Consider the following 19,633-nt stretch of genomic DNA (forward strand, 5'->3'; position numbering starts at 1 on the left):
ACTGAGGTCTGACAGGAATCAGCTGTGTGGAGAGAGAGCGCGCTTCAGAGCAGAAACTCCTGTGAGGTAAAATTACACTTGAAGACTATTTTACAGAAAACGTGATAAATATTGTCAAGGTTTATTTGAGGAGTTTGATAGTAGACCGTTCTAGTGGAGGTTTGGCAAGGCTATAGAGTTTAATGTATGAATAAACCTTATGTTTACAAGGTTCCTGTTTAAGATACCAAAGTCAAAAGAAAAATAAACTTTAACAAGCAAGTATTTACAAAGACCAAGGTTATAAACCAAGGCCGAATTTAACGGAGAAATGAATGTTAACAAGTAAGCATTTACAAATGCAACGGTAATAAACCAAAGTAGAGTTTAAAAGAGAAACAAACTTTAATAAACAAACATTTACAAATACAAGTTATCAACAGATGTCGAAGTAAGAAAGGAGAAACTAACTTTAATAAACAAGCATTTACAAATACAAGTTATCAACACATGTCGAAGTAAGAAAGAAGAAGCGAACTTTAATAAACAAGCATTTACAAATACAAGTATTGACAGAAGTCAAAATAAGACAGGAGAAACAAACTTTCACAAGCAAGAATTACCAATGCAATAAACGTAATTGAACTCTCTAATGTAAAGTAGAAACCAACTAACATCAGCTGATTTGGAGAACGCATTATCACCAACTATATATATATTTATAGCAACATAAAACCAATCTGTAACAAAGGTTGAGAAGTTCTTCCAGAATCAGTAATAAGCATTTCTAAGAAGAGCTTATCATTCATAGAGAGAAGCAAGGCTATAGAGAACTCAGGGTGAGTGAAGAAATAATAGAATTAAAGAGAATTAAGTGTTAAGAGTAGAAAGTGTAAAACTGATGTTGTGTGTCCCTAGTAATTGCGACTGTGACTCTTGCAGGTGCTGCATCCGATCTTAGACGTGAAGAGGCAGACTGAGTACTGACGTTCATCATCTCTGTGGCAGTCTCTCTACAATTAAATTCCCCTTTCCCCCTCCGGGGTACTCAGCACGAACAATTAAAATTTGTTGTGAGTAGCTCGGGTCGGGACTGAGGAGTTATCTTCTGCTTCTGAGGAAATCGAATTGAAGTATCCTGACAGTTTAATACTTGCTAGACTGTGCCTAGGCCGGGTCTAAAACCAAATTGAATTGGAGATAAAATCTGTGCCTCTGTCACCCAATCCTCTAGTTGAGATAAAATCACACTACCCAAAATCTTGGCGGTTGAGTCAATAAGAGATATTGGTCTGTAGCAGGAAGGAGCTTGTCTTTTGCCCTTTTTAAATATAGGAATAATAGTTGCCAATTTCCATGAGGAAGGTATATTACTTTTAACAACACTTCTTAACACATTTGTGACTAGGGGGCCCCAAAAATTGGGCATAGATTTAAAAATGTCAACAGGAACTCCATCAGGGCCTGGAGTCTTCCCTTGTTTAGAGCGATCAATGGCTCCAAGAACCTCTTGAAGATCAAATGAGATATCTAAGACATATGAATTGTGATCTATATTTTCCTGTTTAATAAAATCGTCCTCCTTAGTCATAGTATCATAATCTGGGCAAAAAACCTTACTAAAATGGCTTAACCATATATCCTCTGCAGTAAGACAATCATCATCCTTACTGTTCCTATCCGAGAAGTATGAATGATTTACCACCTTCCAAAATTTTAAGGTATCCTTTAGAAAAGTAGCAGCCAATAGGTCTTCCCATGCCTTAGACCTGATTTCTGTTTTCCTTTTTTCCAGAGTGGCCTTGTACTCAGCCCTAGCAAGTTTGGTTAAATTACGAGAGGAAGGAACCATTTTAAGGGCTTCTTTTAATTTTTTATGGGCAAATGAACATGCAGAATCAAACCATCTATGGGCGACCGGCCTCTGAGATGGCCTATCCGCCACCAAGACATTCGAAATATCATTACTTAAAGATTCAAATTCTTGGACTATATGGCCATGATCTAGCTGCTGGGACAAACAAATATTAATAGAATCTAACCTAGATCTGATAATTTCTTGGTTAAAAGACGTTGGATCTATTTTATCCCATTTCAGACGTAGGCCAGAATTTATATGAAAAGTTGTTTTTCTTCTCAATCCCTTATCCCTATGGGCCGGATTAATATTTAAGTCTAATTTGATACATAAAGGATTGTGGTCACTAGCACAGTGGGGAATAATCTTAAAATCAGAAATTAGGTGGTGGTCTGAAGAACCAATAAAGATAAAAGTGATAACACTCCCCTTCGAGTTCCTTATAAAAGGAGGGATTTTTAAAGTATCTAATTCCACATTCTCCATTGCATGAATCAGATCAAACTTAAATAGAAAAAAACTCAGAGCTTCTCCATCAGTTGAATGAATAAAGTGTGTTAACGACTCTTTACCCTCAGTTGGGATGGCACACAATTCTGAGGGCTCCCGACAACAAAGAGGAATATTAAAATCTCCAACCCATAGAACCACTAGATCTTCATCCTGCAATTTGGTAGATGAATCAATAAAATCTACTGCATCCTCTAGGATTCCCTTGAGGAGACCTGGAGGAACATTATTGTAAAAATTTAAAATCAGAATACCTTTACTTCCCCTATTAGATAATAGGACAATCATACAATAGGGTGAGGACCAAATTAGAGACACCTCCAATAATGGTAATTGTAAAGAGACAAGGTCTAAAAGGCCCCCTTTTGCCCTTCCCATTGGGGAGGTTAGTGCCTGTTGATAAAAGGATGTGTACCCGTCCAAGAAAAACGTGTCTTTTGAGCAAGTCTCCTGTAAACAAATAATATCAAAGGATGATATAAAACACGTCCAATCCATATTATTTATTTTGGACCCAAGCCCCGCAATGTTCCAACTGATCAAAGTTATGGGTTTGGTTCCTAAACATAGTATTGTTTTATCCAAATTGTTAGAAGGGGAAGTATCAAATGGGATCTCGCTTACTTCCTGTATAAGATTGTCTTGGTCATTATTAATCGATATTCTCACCAAATGTTTAGGTCCCGAACTTTCAGTATCCGCGAATCAATCATTTTCATCAAGGGAATTAAGAACCAAGTAACGATTACTAGTAGGTACATTTGTCTGAAGGTGTGACCTAACTGGGACCAGACTATAATTACTATGATCAGCTGTGGAACTTCGTGGTAGAAGAGAATGATCATAGGAATGGCACAAAGAGTGTATATGAATCCCGTTTTCTGACCTATTATAATAATCTTAGTTAGCCAACAAAAAGTCAACTGAATATGGGTTTGCAAAATTGATTACAACCCAGTCACCCTCATCCGCTTTCCTTAATTAGCCAACCCACTTCACTCCACGTGCCATAAGGATCTTATTGTTAGGATGATATTTGGATTCAAATTTGGATTTCAGCCAATGAGTGGACTTCCTAATTAGGGCTTGTGTATTTTCTTTTGTGTTACTATCCAAAGGAGGCGCATTTGTTAACACCAGAACATACGGAATACAATCAGGAGGTAAATGTAAAGATTCTGCATGATTTATGGATTTATTACATGGGGGGAGATTGGGTTCATTGGAATAAACTTCCTTAGACTTCCCTTGAAGCATATCATTCGCAGTATAATCTTGTCCAAGGATGACCAGAGAATTGGTCAAAGGTATACAGCAGGATTTATTAGATGGTGACCTAGGTGTTAAATTATCCTTTTTTTCCGCTTCATGACTTGATAGTGTTAAGTTAAATGTTTGAGAAAGAGTGGTAATTACATTATTACAAAAACTGTTAAGTCTTTTGGTTATCATAGTCATAAGGTTCTCCTCTAAAGTTTCGCAGAAAGATTTGAGCATAGTGCCTCTAGCACGGGTGATATCGCTAGCAACATCCTTATTCGTGAGGGAATCATTGGTTGAGACCAAAGTAACTGGTTCGCTGATACTTGATGCTGATGGAAAGTGGGTTCTCTTTTTAGGACCCGAAATCTTTTTAATATTCTTGGACCTTTTACATGCTCTCCTCTTATTCGGTGGGGGAGAATCTGCCTGGGCGTATTCCAAGGATGAATTAACACTTAAAACAGAGGTTTTGGTTAGGTCGTGAGAAGGCGTATCACAGTGAACAGACTGAGTAATACGGGTAGTCGGAGCCAACAAAGATGACCCAACCTTTGAATTAGTAATTATATGAACAGAGGGCTCCAAAGGAGGCTGCTGAGCAGATTTTTGAACAGCCCCAATCCTTTCTTCCACTTGCTCCGATTCAGATTCAATGGCCCCAATTACAGAAGATAAATAACTAGTAATGGATAGTTGGACTGAAGATCCCAGCCCACCTTCCCCTTTTTGAAGTCTGATCTTTCTTTTCCCGATATTATATAATAATCATGCACACCTTCTAGAAAAGAAAGACAACAGCACCTTCTGTTCTTTGCGAAGTAACCTCAAATCTAGACTCTCTGTAGTAGATTAAATAATTCAGCCAAGAGGGGTGGCCCAGCCCAGCCTCTTCCTGGCGATGACGGGCGAAGGACGGGCCCGCCCTTGGCCCGGGCGCCGCCCGCGTGCGTCCTGCGAGGCGGGAACGCAAATCCAAATTTAAAGGGGCTGGCTCCCTACCCCAAGCTGCCGCCGACACACAGCGCGTCCCACGAGGAGGGGAACGCGAATCCAAATTTAAAGGGGCTGGCTCCCTGCCCCAAGCTGCCGCCGACACACAGCGCGTCCCGTGAGGCGGGAGAGTGCGAGTCCAAGTTTAAAGGGGATGGCTCCCTGCCCCAAGCTACCGCCGACACACAGCCGTCCCGCGAGGCGGGAACGCAAATCCAAATTTAAAGGGGCTAGCTCCCTGCCCCAAGCTGCCGCCAACACACAGCGCGTCCTTCGAGCCGACACACAGCACGTCAGATACAGTAACATGTCAAATTACAATTACATACCAGGTACAATTACATCTCATATTACAGTTACATGTCAAGTTCAATTACATGTCAGATACAATTACATGTCAGATTACAATTACATATCAGGTTCAATTACATGCAGATAAAAATTACATGTCAGATTACAATTACATATCAGGTTCAATTACATGGCAGAAACAATTACCTGTGGAGTGACAACTCCATCACTGAGAAAAAATAACTCAAGATAAGGGCAATTAGCTGAGAGATTCATGCATCACTCCCACGCTTCTGAGGTCAGAGTCTAACAGAAATATCTGTCTGCAAGAAGATTTGTTCACCTGTCTTTTCCTACCCTGCACCCTGACATTCCGGACCCTGCGTCCCCTACTTTTCTCTGCAGTCCAGATGTTCTCAATGTACCATGCCAGTTCCACAATACTGCACGTTGATTTCTCAGATGTCTGACACAAGAGGCAAGAGTCTGTAAGAAATGTTCTGCATCCTAAAGATGTCAAAGGCACAGCCTGAGACGCCTTTATTTGGATGAAAGTAATCACTTCACACCTCTGGCACTCGGTTTTAAAGTGAGCAACAAGAAACGTGGCAGATTATTAATAGCTATGGTTGAAAATAAACTATTTCTGAGGCTTCATTTATAAAAACTTGCTGGGGAGAACTCATTTGGATTAGGAATGTCTCAATACCATAACCCAGACATCCTTACTTATACTTTATCCAATTTTTTAAACTCTGAAAGATACTCCCCATGGTACTTTTCTGGGAGCCTGATGGTGCATGGCTTGATGACATTAGTTCCTCTCTTTTACAGACATTAGTAATCAGCACAACCCGCTGCTTCATGGCCGTCAGTGACTGGATGCAATCCAGGTAGCCTGGCTTGGCTTCCTCTTTTTCTGACATGATCAGCAGGTCAATATACTCCGGTGTTGAGATCGGCTTGGGCTTCAGGTTGATTTCTTCCAGTCTCTGGAGGCACTTAGAAAACTCATCAATGAGCTCCGCAACTTTCTCTTCACTTCGCCTTGTGCCTTCTCGTAGTTGTCCTTTAACTCTTGGTAAGTTCCTTTTTCAATCTCAGTTACATATTCCCATTTGTATTTCTGATTGAAATGAACACTCCAGACACAGCGCATTAGACAAATACGGCAGTTCTTATTTTTATCCATTGCTGCACATAGATCCTTGTGTCTATCATCAGCAATCTGACATGGATAGTGACAGGTGTGGTGACACTTCTGACAATTGGTTATGAAATCGGTTCCTTTTTTTTTTGTTTGCCACAGTCTTTGGCACTTCATACTCTAAGTTCTTATTGGCTTTCATCTTATCCTTGTTCTGTCCCAGGACCGCCTTTGTTTTCCTGATCTCCTCCTGCTTTGTCAGGCCAGTTCTGATCTTGGGCTGCAGACCTTGTACAACAACCTCTAGCTGCTAGCTGCATCCGACCAGGATGTCGCCACTTGGATGAGGAGACAGAGGGGGTGCCCAGCAAGTCAGGGAGCCCTCACAGAAGCAGGTAGCACCCGCAGAAGTACCGGATCAGGCACTTGGAAGAGGAGTGAACCGGAGTCCACCCAAAGTCAGAAAAGGGAGTCCCACGACGCCGGAGGACAACTCAGAAGGTTGTGCACTGCAGGTTAGAGTGTCGGGGACCCAGGCTTGGCTGTGCACAAAGGAAATCCTGGAAGAGTGCACAGGAGCCCGAGCAGCTGCAAATCACGCGGTACCCAGCAATGCAGTCTAGCGTGGGGAGGCAAGGACTTACCTCCACCAAACTTTGACTGAATAGTCACTGGACAGTGGAAGTCACTTGGACAGAGTTGCTGAGTTCCAGGGACCACGCTCGTCGTGCTGAGAGGGGACCCAGAGGACCGGTGATGCAGTCTTTTGTTGCCTGCGGTTGCAGGGGGAAGATTCCGTCGACCCACAGGAGATTTCTTCAGAGCTCCTGGTGCAGAAAGGAGGCAGGCTACCCCCAGAGCATGCACCACCAGGAAACAGTCGAGAAAGCCGGCAGGATGAAGCAATACAAGGTTGCAGTAGTCGTCTTTGCTACTTTGTTGTGGTTTTGCAGGCGTCCTGAGCAGTCAGCGGTCGATCCTTTGGCAGAAGGTGAAGAGGGAGATGCAGAGGAACTCTGATGAGCTCTTGCATTCGGTATCTGAAGAATTCCCCAAAGCAGAGACCCTAAATAGCCAGAAAAGAAGGTTTGGCTACCTAGGAAGGAGGAGAGGCTAGTAACACAGGTACGAACCTATCAGAAGGAGTCTCTGATGTCACCTGCTGGACCTGGCCACTCAGAGGAGTCCAGTGTGCCAGCACACTCTGAATCCAAGGTGGCAGAGGTCTGGGGCACGCTGGAGGAGCTCTGGGCACCTCCCCTGGGTGGTGCAGGTCAGGGGAGTGGTCACTCCCCTTTCCTTTGTCCAGTTTCGCGCCAGAGCAGGGCTGGGGGATCCCTGAACGGGTGTAGACTGGCTTATGGAGAGATAGGCACCATCTGTGCCCATCAAAGCATTTCCAGAGGCTGGGGGAGGCTACTCCTCCCCAGCCCTGACACCTTTTTCCAAAGGGAGAGGGTGCAACACCCTCTCTCTGAGGAAGTCCTTTGTTCTGCCTTCCTGGGCCAGGCCTGGCTGGACCCCAGGAGGGCAGAAACCTGTCTGAGGGGTTGGCAGCAGCAGCACCTGCAGTGAAACCCCGGGAAAGGCAGTTTGGCAGTACCCGGGTCTGTGCTAGAGACTCAGGGGATCATGGAATTGTCTCCCCAATGCCAGAATGGCATTGGGGTGACAATTCCATGATCTTAGACATGTTACAAGGCCATGTTCGGAGTTACCATTCTGACGCTATAAATAGATAGTGACCTATGTATAGGGCACGCGTGAAATGGTGTCCCCGCACTCACAAAGTCCGGGGAATTTGCCCTGAACGATGTGGGGGCACCTTGGCTAGTGCCAGGGTGCCCACACATTAAGTAACTTTGCCCACAACCTTCATCAGGTGAAGGGTAGACATATAGGTGACTTATAAGTTACTTAAGTGCAGTGGTAAATGGCTGTGAAATAACGTGGACGTTATTTCACTCAGGCTGCAGTGGCAGGCCTGTGTAAGAATTGTCAGAGCTCCCTATGGGTGGCAAAAGAAATGCTGCAGCCCATAAGGATCTCCTGGAACCCCAATACCCTGGGTACCTCAGTACCATATACTAGGGGATTATAAAGGTGTTCCAGTATGCCAATGTAAATTGGTGAAATTGGTCACTAGCCTGTTAGTGACAATTTGTACAGAGAGAGCATAACCACTGAGGTTCTGGTTAGCAGAGCCTCAGTGAGACAGTTAGGCATCACACAGGGAACACATACAGGGCACACAAACTTATGAGCACTGGGGTCCTGACTAGCAGGGTCCCAGTGACACATAACAAACATACTGAAAACATAGGGTTTTCACTATGAGCACTGGGCCCTGGCTAGCAGGATCCCAGTGAGACAGTGAAAACACCCTGACATACACTCACAAACAGGTCAAAAGTGGGGGTAACAAGGCTAGAAAGAGGCTACTTTCTCACACCCTCCAATAGTCGAAAATGCAGTTTTTGCTTTAGCATCCTCTGATAAGTTGATCTGCCAATACCCTGCAGTCAAATCAAAGGTGCTTAGATACTTGGCAGATGCCAGTGTATCTATGAGCTCATCTGCCCTGGGTATAGGGTGAGCATCAGTTTTGGTTACCTGGTTGAGACCTCTGTAATCTACACAAAACCTCATTTCCCTTTTTCCATCTTTGGAGTGAGGCTTTGGTACAAGCACCACAGGAGAGGCCCATGGGCTTTCAGAATGTTCAACCACTCCTAGTTCAAGCATTTTCTGAACTTCTTGTTTTATGCAGTCCCTGACATGGTCAGGCTGCCTATAGATTTTACTTTTGACAGACATGCTGTCTCCAGTATCTATTGTGTGCTCACACCAAGATGTGGTGCCTGGCACAGTAGAAAAGAGTTCAGAAAACTGACCTAGGAGATTTATGCAGTTGTCTTTCTGCTATGCAGTAAGACAGTCTGCCAAAACTACACCTTCCACTAGAGCATCTTGTTCTGTGGAAGAGAAGAGATCAGGGAGAGGGTCACTCTCTTCTTCCTGTCCTTCATCTGTTGCCATGAGCAGGGTGAGATCAGCCCTGTCATAGTAGGGTTTTAGGCGATTGACATGGAGCACCCTAAGGGGACTCCTGGCAGTGCCCAGGTCAACCAAGTAGGTGACCTCTCCCTTCTTTTCAACAATGAGATGGGGTCCACTCCATTTGTCTTGGAGTGCTCTTGGGGCCACAGGCTCCAATACCCACAGATTCTGTCCTGGTTGGTACTGAATCAGAACAGCCTTCTGGTCATGCCATTGCTTTTGGAGCTCTTGGCTAGCCTGAAGGTTTTTACTGGCCTTTTTCATGTCCTCAGCCATTCTGGATCTTAGGCCGAGTACATAGTCCACTATGTAATGCTTGGGAGCTTTGAAAGGTTGTTCCAAACCCTCCTTCACAAGTGTTATGGGACCTCTTACAGGGTGTCCAAATAGGAGTTCAAAGGGGCTGAAGACCACTCCTTTCTGGGGTACCTCCCTGTAAGCAAAAAGGAGGCAAGGTAACAGGACATCCCATCTCCTCCTGAGTTTTTCATGGAGTCCCATTATCATTCCTTTGAGAGTTTTATTAAACCTCTCTACTATTCCATTTGTTTGTGGATGATAAGGTGTGGTGAATTTTATGTTACACCACATTCCTTCCACATGGCCTTCAAGTATGCAGACATAAAGTTACTACCCCTGTCTGATACAACCTCTTTTGGGAAACCCACCCTGGAAAAGATTTCCAGGAAGGCTTTTGGCACTGCAGGAGCTGTAGTGGTCCTTATAGGAATAGCTTCAGGTTGTGGCATGGTCCACTACCACCAAGATAAACCTATTGCCTGAAGCAGTAGGAGGGTCAAGGGGGCCAACTATATCAACCCCTACCCTTTCAAAGGGAACCCCAACCACAGGCAGTGGAATAAGGGGAGCCTTTGGAGTGCCACCAGTCTTGCCACTGGGTTGGCAGGTCACACAGGACTTACAAAAGTCTTTTGTGTCCTCTTACATCCTAGGCCAGTGAAACAGGGGGACAAGCCTTTCCCATGTTTTAATCTGACCCAAATGTCCAGCCAAGGGAATGTCATGTGCCAGAGTTAGGAGGAACTCTCTGTACTGCAGGGGAATGACCAATCTCCTGGCTGCTCCAGGTTTTGGGTCCCTTGCCTCTGTGTAGAAGAGGTTGTCCTCCCAGTAAACTCTATGTTAGTCACTGACATCCCCATTTTGCTGTTGGACAGCTTGCTGTCTGAGACCCTGTAATGTGGAACAGGATTGCTGTGCCACACTCAGCTCCTCCCTGGCAGGCCCCCCTCCACCCAAAAGCTCAGCAGCGTCTGCAGCCAGCTCCTCTGATGAAGGTTCTGCACAGGGTGGAAATTCTTCTTCCTCAGAGGTTGAATCATCTGTAGAGGGAGGGATAGTGGGTAGGGATTTACCCTTACTTACCCTAGCTTTAGGGAGCACTTGGTCCATTGGTCCAGGATCCAAGTCACCCTGTCCTTTTTGCTTTTTGGCCTGAGCCCTGGTTAAAGCAAAAATATGCCCAGGAATGCCCAGCATTGCTGCATGAGCCTCCAACTCCACTTGTGCCCAAGCTGATGTCTCTAAATCATTCCCTAGTAGACAGTCTACAGGTAAATCTGAGGCAACCACAACTTTCTTTGGACCAGTAACCCCCCCCCCAGTTGAGATTCACAACAGCCATGGGGTGGCTAAGAGTGTTGTTATGAGCGTCTGTCACTTGGTACTGGTGACCAAGTAGGTGTTGTTCAGGGTGTACCAGTTTCTCCATTACCATGGTAACACTGGCACCTGTGTCCCTGTAATCCTGAACCTCAACACCATTGATTAGGGGCAGTTGCTTGTACTTATCCATATTAAGGGGACAAGCAACCAAGGTGGCCAAATCAATGGCACCTTCAGAGACTAGCACAGCCTCTGTGGTCTCCCTAACAAGACCAACCCCAACTAAATTACCAAAAGTGAGCCCAGCTACTCCCTTGAATGGGATATTAGTAGGTTTGCTCCCACCACCACTGCTATTACTAGGAGCACTAGAGGATGCAGTAGGAGTTGTGGTAGTGGGAGGTTTGGTGCTTTTCTTTGGACGACTTGCATCAGTTGTCCAATGGCCTTTTACTTTACATAAATAGAACCATGGTATATTTACTTGATTAGAAGAGGATTTGGACCCACCCCCCCCACCAGAGTGTTTTTGTGGGCCTGATGAAGACTCATTTTTGAGTTTGTCCCCACCCTTGTATGAAGACTTACCATCCTTCTTCTTGCCATCCTTGTCACCCCCTGTATGAACTTTTCTGTTCACTCTTGTTCTGACCCATTTGTCTGCCTTCTTTCCCAATTCTTGGGGAGAGGTCAGATCTGAGTCCACTAGATATTGGTGTAACAAATCAGACACACAGTTATTCAGAATATGCTCTCTCAGGATTAGATTGTACAGGCTTTCATAGTCAAAAACTTTACTGCCATGTAACCACCCCTCCAAGGCCTTCACTGAATAGTCAACAAAGTCTACTCAGTCTTGTGAGGACTCTTTTCTGTTTTCTCTGAACTTAATCCTGTATTGTTCAGTGGTTAAGCCAAATCCATCCAAGAGTGCATTCTTCAAAACTGTAAACTTATTGGCATCACTTTCCTTCATAGTAAGGAGCCTATCCCTACCCTTTCCACTGAAAGATAGCCATAGGATGGCAGCCCACTGCCTTTGATGGACCCCCTGTACCATACCGGCCCTCTCAAGTGCAGCAAACCACTTGTTAATGTCATCCCCCTCCTTGTAAGGGGGAACTATCTTGTGCAGATTCCTGGAATCATGCACTCTCACAGGATTGCTATCAGGAAGACTGCTGCTACCACCATGGGGTCCAAACCCCAACCTTTGTCTCTCTTTTTCTAATTCTAGGGATTCCCTGTCTGGAGCCAGCTGTTGCTGTTTAAGCTTAAGCCTGGTCTCTTCCACTCTCAACTTATTGAGTTCGCTTTCTAACATATTGTCATCAGGGTGGGTGGGTTGGGAATATTTTGACACAGAAGAAAGATTGGAATGAGCAGAGGGAGACCTGTCCCTAACAGTTGGCACCCTAACAACCTGGCCTACAGGAACAAAAACATCCCTACTGTGATGGGAGCTTCTATTACTACCAGCATTGCTAGGTGGTCTGCTAAGGGGCAAATTAAGAAGGGAACCCTGTAACACTCTCTCAAGGGGCACCCCTGAGTCAGAGTGGGAGCTATCTATCAACTTTTCAGATGAGGTGCCACCCTGGGCCTTATCATTCTCAATAAGCCTATTAGACAGTAACTCTCTAGAAGGGTCCTTTCCTACCACTAAACCATCTATCTTAAAGTTAAGATTGTCATATGTTGTACTGACCAAATTAAGAGGAGTTCCTACACCAGACATGATAGAAAAAGGTTTAGAGACAGATAAAAGATAGAAAAAGTTTCAGGACTTTTTAAAGAAGAGGAAAAAAAACGTTTTCAACTTTTTTGAAACTTTTTGAAAGTTAAGGAGTACTTTTCAGCACTTAGCAGATAGTGTAAGAGAAGAAAAGCAAAACTTTTTGGTTAGGTGTACATACACTGAACTTGTTTTGTATATTATTCTCTTATGAAAAGTACATAATGACAAAGTGGTAAGTAGTTGCAAGTACTTATCCCACCACTGCACAACCAATGTAGGAGGCTGGCCTGGCTTGTAGTGGGTACCAAGGGGTACTTACACTCTGTACCAGGTCCAGTTATCCTTTATTAGTGTAGAAGAGGTGTTTCTAGCAGCTTAGGCTGATAGAAGGTAGCTATAGCAGAGCAGCTTAGGCTGACCTAGGAGACATGCAAAGCTCTTACTATACCACTGGTGTCATATGCACAATATCATAAGAAAACACAATACACAGATATACTAAAAATAAAGGTACTTTATTTTTATGACAATATGCCACAAGTATCTCAGTGAGTACCCTCAGTATGAGGATGCCAAATATACACAAGATATATGTACACAATGCCAAAAATATGCAGTAATAGCAAAAGGAAGTAATGCAAGCAATGTAAAGTTACAGTAGATTGCAACAGGAGCACATAGGTATAGGGGCAACACAAACCATATACTCCAAAAGTGGAATGCGAACCACGAATGGACCCTAAACCTATGTGAGCTTGTAGAGGGTCGCTGGGACTGTAAGAAAACAGTGAGGGTTAGAAAAATAGCCCACCCCAAGACCCTGAAAAGTAGGTGTAAAGTGCACCTATAACCACCAGAGATCACAGAAGTCGTGATAGGGGGATTCTGCAAGGAAGACCAACACCAGCAAAGCAACAACAGTGGATTTCCGGACCTGAGTACCTGTGAAACAAGGGGACCAAGTCCAAGAGTCGCGACAATGTCGAGAGTTGGCAGATGCCCAGGAAATGCCAGCTGTGGGTGCAACGAAGCTGCCACCGGATGGAAGAAGCTTTGGTTTCTGCAAGAACGAAGAGGACTAGGAACTTCCCCTTTGGAGGATGGATGTCCCACGTTGTGAAGAAGTTTGCAGAAAGACCGCAAACAAGCCTTGCTAGCTGCAAGTGTCGCGGTTGGGTTTTTGGATGCTGCTGTGGCCCAGGAGGGACCAGGATGTCGCCACTTGGATGAGGAGACAGAGGGGGTGCCCAGCAAGTCAGGGAGCCCTCACAGCAGCAGGCAGCACCCGCAGAAGTACTGGATCAGGCACTTGGAAGAGGAGTGAACCAGAGTCCTCCCGAAGTCAGAAAAGGGAGTCCCACGAAGCCGGAGGACAACTCAGAAGGTTGTGCACTGTAGGTTAGAGTGTCGGGGACCCAGGCTTGGCTGTGCACAAAGGAAATCCTGGAAGAGTGCCCAGGAGCCGGAGCAGCTGCAAATCCCGGGGTACCCAGCAATGCAGTCTAGCGTGGGGAGGCAATGACTTACCTCCACCAAACTTGGACTGAAGAGTCACTGGACTGTGGGAGTCACTTGGCCAGAGTTGCTGAGTTCCAGGGACCGCGCTCGTCGTGCTGAGAGGGGACCCAGATGACCGGTGATGCAGTCTTTTGTTGCCTGCGGTTGCAGGGGGAAGATTCCGTCGACCCACTGGAGATTTAGTCAGAGCTCCTGGTGCAGAAAGGAGGCAGGCTACCCCCAGAGCATGCATCACCAGGAAACAGTCGAGAAAGCCGGCAGAATGAAGCGATACAAGGTTGCAGTAGTCGTCTTTGCTACTTTGTTGCGGTTTTGCAGGCGTCCTGAGCAGTCAGCGGTCAATCCTTTGGCAGAAAGTGAAGAAGGAGATGCAGAGGAACTCTGATGAGCTCTTGCATTCGGTATCTGAAGAATCCCCGAAAGCAGAGACCCTAAATAGCCAGAAAAGGAGGTTTGGCTACCTAGGAAGGAGGAGAGGCTAGTAACACAGGTAAGAGCCTATCAGAAGGAGTCTCTGACGTCACCTGCTGGCCCTGGCCACTCAGAGCAGTCCAGTGTGCCAGCACACCTCTGAATCCAAGATGGCAGAGGTCTGGGGCACGCTGGAGGAGCTCTGGGCACCTCCCCTGGGAGGTGCAGGTCAGGGGAGTGGTCACTCCCCTTTCCTTTGTCCAGTTTCACGCCAGAGCAGGGCTGGGGGATCCCTGAACCGGTGTAGACTGGCTTATGCAGAGATGGGCACCATCTGTGCCCATCAAAGCATTTCTAGAGGCTGGGGGAGGCTACTCCTCCCCAGCTCTGACACCTTTTTCCAAAGGGAGAGGGTGCAACACCCTCTCTTTGAGGAAGTCCTTTGTTCTGCCTTCCTGGGCCAGGCCTGGCTGGACCCCAGGAGGGCAGAAACCTGTCTGAGGGGTTGGCAGCAGCTGCAGTGAAACCCCAGGAAAGGCAGTTTGGCGGTACCCGGGTCTGTGCTAGAGACTCGGGGGATCATGGAATTGTCTCCCCAATGCCAGAATGGCATTGGGGTGACAATTCCATGATCTTAGACATGTTACATGGCCATGTTCGGAGTTACCATTGTGATGCTATACATAGGTAGTGACCTATGTATAGAGCACGCATGAAATGGTGTCCCCGCACTCACAAATTCCGGGGAATTTGGCCTGAACGATGTGGGGGCACCTTGGCTAGTGCCAGGGTGCCCACACACTAAGTAAGTTTGCACCCAGCCTTCACCAGGTGAAGGGTAGACATATAGGTGACTTATAAGTTACTTAAGTGCAGTGGTAAATGGCTGTGAGATAACGTGGACATTATTTCACTCAGGCTGCAGTGGCAGGCCTGTGTAAGAATTGTCAGAGCTCCCTATGGGTGGCAAAAGAAATGCTGCAGCCCATAGGGATCTCCTGGTACCTCAGTACCATATACTAGGGAATTATAAGGGTGTTCCAGTATGCCAATGTGAATTGGTGAAATTGGTCACTAGCCTGTTAGTGACAATTTAGAAAGCAGAGAGAGTATAACCACTGAGGTTCTGGTTAGCAGAGCCTCAGTGAGACAGTTAGTCATCACACAGGGAACACATACAGTGCACACTTATGAGCACTGGGGACCTGGCTGGCAGGGTCCCAGTGACACACACTAAAACAACATATATACAGTGAAATATGGGGTTAACATGCCAGGCAAGATGGTACTTTCCTACACAGGGGTACTGCTGACCATCCTACAAGGTATCTCCGCCACTCTTAACTGGAGGTTTTTGACCATCAGCGAAGGTGACCAGTACAAATATGTTGTCGGCCACATCCTTACCAAAAATGGAGAGGATGGAATCAAATATATATCTCTGTGAAGGAGTGAGACGAGCCAATGAGGACTGGACTACAAAGCATACTGCGTCGAGATGATCAACACCACCGGGTGTTGAAAAGAACTCTCTTATCTGTTCAACTATGAACCTGTCTTGATCGATGCCTCTAGTGTCCCCGAATCCTGGTGTGTCTATAATAGTGAGGCTGTGTGGCACCTGGAAACCCTCCTGGTGAATGAGGTGATACGAAGTTATTGAAGAGGTCTGTCTCTCTGCTTGTGTACTATTGGTCTCTTCGTCAATTAGTTTAAATCTGAAATCATCCTCCCACTTAACTCCTAAAATGTAGTTGGTCATCCCGTTGAATAAAGTGGTCTTTCCTGATCCTGTTGCTCCAAGAAGCATGATGACCTTGCCATTGGAAGCATGTTTCCGGGGTCCAAACGTGCACATCTGACGATGTCCATCCTTGTCAATCTTCCGTCTGTCAAGCAGAAGTTTGTGAATGGACGGCTTGCTCTTCTCCTTCTCAATCTGAATGCTTTTCTTCAGAAAATCCTTTGCCGAACTGACCTTGTGATCTGTTGATAGAAAAGTGTACACACTGTTACATATTCTTGGATACAGTTAAATACCAAGCAGATTATTAAGCAGTGTTAATGGTCAAAATAATTATTCAGTAACTGGTTTTCTGATTGCCTCTTTTTACATTTATAGATTCAGTACTAGATAATGCATCTCTGTTGCTGCATTCGGCTCAATGTACATTTTGTATCAACTAAGTTAAATTTAGGGGCACAAAATATGCCATCTGAGGGCATAACCCCAATGGACCTAATTCAGGATTTGCAGCTATTTAAATCCACTGAATTTACTGTCAAAAACATGCACCAAGCTGGCTGTATTACCATTGGTTCACTTTAGATTGTGGTAGGATGGCCATTCGAAAGATGGGAAGCATCTGTGGAGTAGTAATTGTTGGACATCCAAATCTTTTGTAGCCCCAAAAAGGTTAAAGTGAGCGCACGCATTGGGCAGAGAGCCAGAAAAGCCGGATATTTTAAGGCAAGCACAATATTAATATACTCAGTTGTAGGAGGAAAGCAATGAATGGTAGATTTGCAGATTTCAGCAGAGTGCTGTGGTCAGTTCAAACTTGGGAGTTCATGGTAATTTATCTATCTATCTATCTATCTATCTATCTATCTATCTATCTCTCTCTCTGTGGCTGTCTGGCTATCAGGCGTCTTGATGTGGTTATTGCACAACATGCAGTGGTATAAACATCCATATATAACAAGGAACTGTGAAATACACATTTCATCGTCATAACAACAAACCCCACATTATTACGTAATCCTGCAGCCGAAGGATCACATACATACGTTGACATTACCATTGCCCAAAGGTTTTCAACAATTTGTTCAGGAACGTTAAACAAACCATAAAGATTGTAATGCCAAGCCACACCCATTTGCACTAGCTTGTGTTCCTTTGCATCAAGGTGGCGTCCTCTGGGTCGCACAGGGGAGCCGCGCTACCACCCATGGTTTCCGACAAAAAGCATTAACAAATGTAGACAGGGTGTTTTGTTCCGTGAGGCGAGCTTTAATTTGGAGATATGTATTTATTTATTCAAACATTTCACACTTTCACAGGTGGTGCAGTGTAAAGCACACATACAATGTTTGAAACGTTGAACAGTCTTGATAACGTTTTTTTTTAAACTGGAGGAGTACCCTTCCAGTGCACAATCTTTGCTAGACAGCATATGCCAAGGTGTGTGTGACGGGACGGAATCTGTTCGCCCGTACTCGGACTTCACTTGTGCTGACACTGCCACTGGTGGGCCCAGGCAGCCCAGTTTACCTTCCCATGATTGGCTGGACGCTTTCAAGCGGCGGGATGTCAGGAAGTTAAAATCGCCGCTACCGGAGTTGACGGCGTCTGGGTTTTGTAAGGAAGGAGTTAGAGGCGATCGAGGACCAGTGAAACATCATCAAAACGAGGAGTTGGCGGGAAACCATACAGACGTTGGGAGCGGAAGACGGAGCCAAAGGACTACACGGAGGCAGGAGGAGCACTCGTATCCTGAAGGAGACGGCTGGAGACGAGCATCGGACACACTGAAGCCCAGAGACCGGGAGGACGAGCTGCTGCATCCCGCCACGCTTCTGGAGAAGCGTGGCAGTACAGGTGCGTGGTATCACGAGCCTGAACCTTAGTAAAAGTGGGGAGAGTGAGAGAGAGAGAGAGAGTCAAACAAGGGCACAAACACAGCACAACAAGTGGAGAAGGAGTGGAAGGAAGGGAGGGGGAGGGCTGGAAAACACTTACCACTAACACCGTAGAAAACAATAAGAGTTTAAATCACCGAAGTCATCGCGCACACAGGATCACGAGCATGGTAGGGGGGGGGGGGGGCGAGCACAACCATAAAAAAGAAAAGATTGATACATATACGAAGACTGGAAAGGATAGTATCAGGAATAGAAAGTGAGGGTAAAAGGAAAATAAAAATGCAAAACTTACCATACGACAGAAGTGCCTAGACCACTTACCACTACTGTTCTCTTCTTTCTGCATGTACCTCCCGGGGAACCCCTACGGAAGCGGAACAGAAAAAAGGAGAGTGAAGACCTGAATACAGACAACCCCATACCACCGTAAACCCAGCAATTAATGACCATAAAAACGTACCTGCACTTGCTTCATCTATAATATTCTAATAAACCTTCTTTGTGTTCACACTTGGAACTCTGTCGGAGTAATTCCTTCTCTACCATCCGGTCACAGTGTGTGTGTATGTGTGTGTGTGTGTGTGGGGCGTAAGGCAACCAGGTTGTGCACTTGCACGTGGATAAGAGTATCATCGTCACATCTTTGAACTGGCATTGCACTGCTCTCTCCCCAATACAACACAGAGCAGAAACTTTGGGCCAGATTTTCAAGGCTCTAGCGTCTCCTTGTTCCATAGTAGAGTCATTTTATTACATTAATTTAATTTCCAGTTGTCAATTTTCACTGCGCCATATTTACAAAGTAGCACAATGCATCCAGTGTGCCACTTTGCGACCCCTTGTGCCACATTATGCCTGCGTCAGGCATAATGTATTCAAGGGGGGAATTTCCGCATTAGGGAGCCCACAAATATGGCGCAGTGAAATCTACAAGATTTCACTGCACTATTTTTGGCATCAAAGCAGGCATTAAATTGATGCACCCATTCTAAGCAATGGGCCTCCTTGCACTTTGTTGCACTAGCGTCAACATTATTGGCTTAAAGTGTGTCTTTGTGCACAGTATTGTAATCTTGGATAACTTTACATTTCATCTGCTGCCTCACTGGCAATACTGGACCATATTACGCAGTTACCCATTACATATCCTCTATATTACATGCTTGCTGCTGTCATAGCACAGGATACAGTGGTGTTAAAACGATATAAGTTTTCTCAGGGAACCGTGAAATAAGTGAACTATTTCATGGTTCATGTGAAATACTATCTTCATTATCTTAACACTCACCCCCAAACAACGGTGCAGTGTCAGGGCCAATACGATTATGCGGCAAGATTATGTAATTTATATTAAGATTTTCTAAACTATGTGGCAAAAATGGCAAATAATGCAGCACCTTATCTGACAGTAATATTGTCATCCATTTGTGCCAGAAACACGATTTTTGTGAAATCTGCAAAGTATGCAAGTTAAGTGACAAATGTCATAAATTCATGGTAATGGCGACTAATCCAGAGATTCAGTGGGTCACGTTCACTTACAGTTCTGCTCACATATGCAGGCCGGTTGTTACTTGAATTAAAAATGTTGTCATGC

The 19,633-nt window shown here is 45.2% G+C and overlaps 1 protein-coding gene across 1 annotated transcript; it reads right to left on the reverse strand.

The window, feature by feature from the left end:
- Nucleotides 1-444: 444 nt before the first annotated feature.
- Nucleotides 445-18,511, reverse strand: LOC138288518 (uncharacterized). Its single transcript, XM_069230077.1, has 4 exons — nucleotides 18,497-18,511; nucleotides 18,358-18,400; nucleotides 15,714-16,377; nucleotides 445-5,980 (listed from the first exon to the last, which is right to left on the reverse strand). Exons 1-4 carry the CDS (start codon nucleotides 18,509-18,511, stop codon nucleotides 5,617-5,619), a joined length of 1,086 nt encoding a protein of 361 aa, XP_069086178.1. The 3' UTR covers nucleotides 445-5,616.
- Between the last annotated feature and the right edge of the window lie 1,122 nt (nucleotides 18,512-19,633).

The sequence above is a fragment of the Pleurodeles waltl genome, chromosome 1_1 (genome assembly GCF_031143425.1).
Source record: "Pleurodeles waltl isolate 20211129_DDA chromosome 1_1, aPleWal1.hap1.20221129, whole genome shotgun sequence".
Classification (NCBI taxonomy): Eukaryota; Metazoa; Chordata; class Amphibia; order Caudata; family Salamandridae; genus Pleurodeles; species Pleurodeles waltl.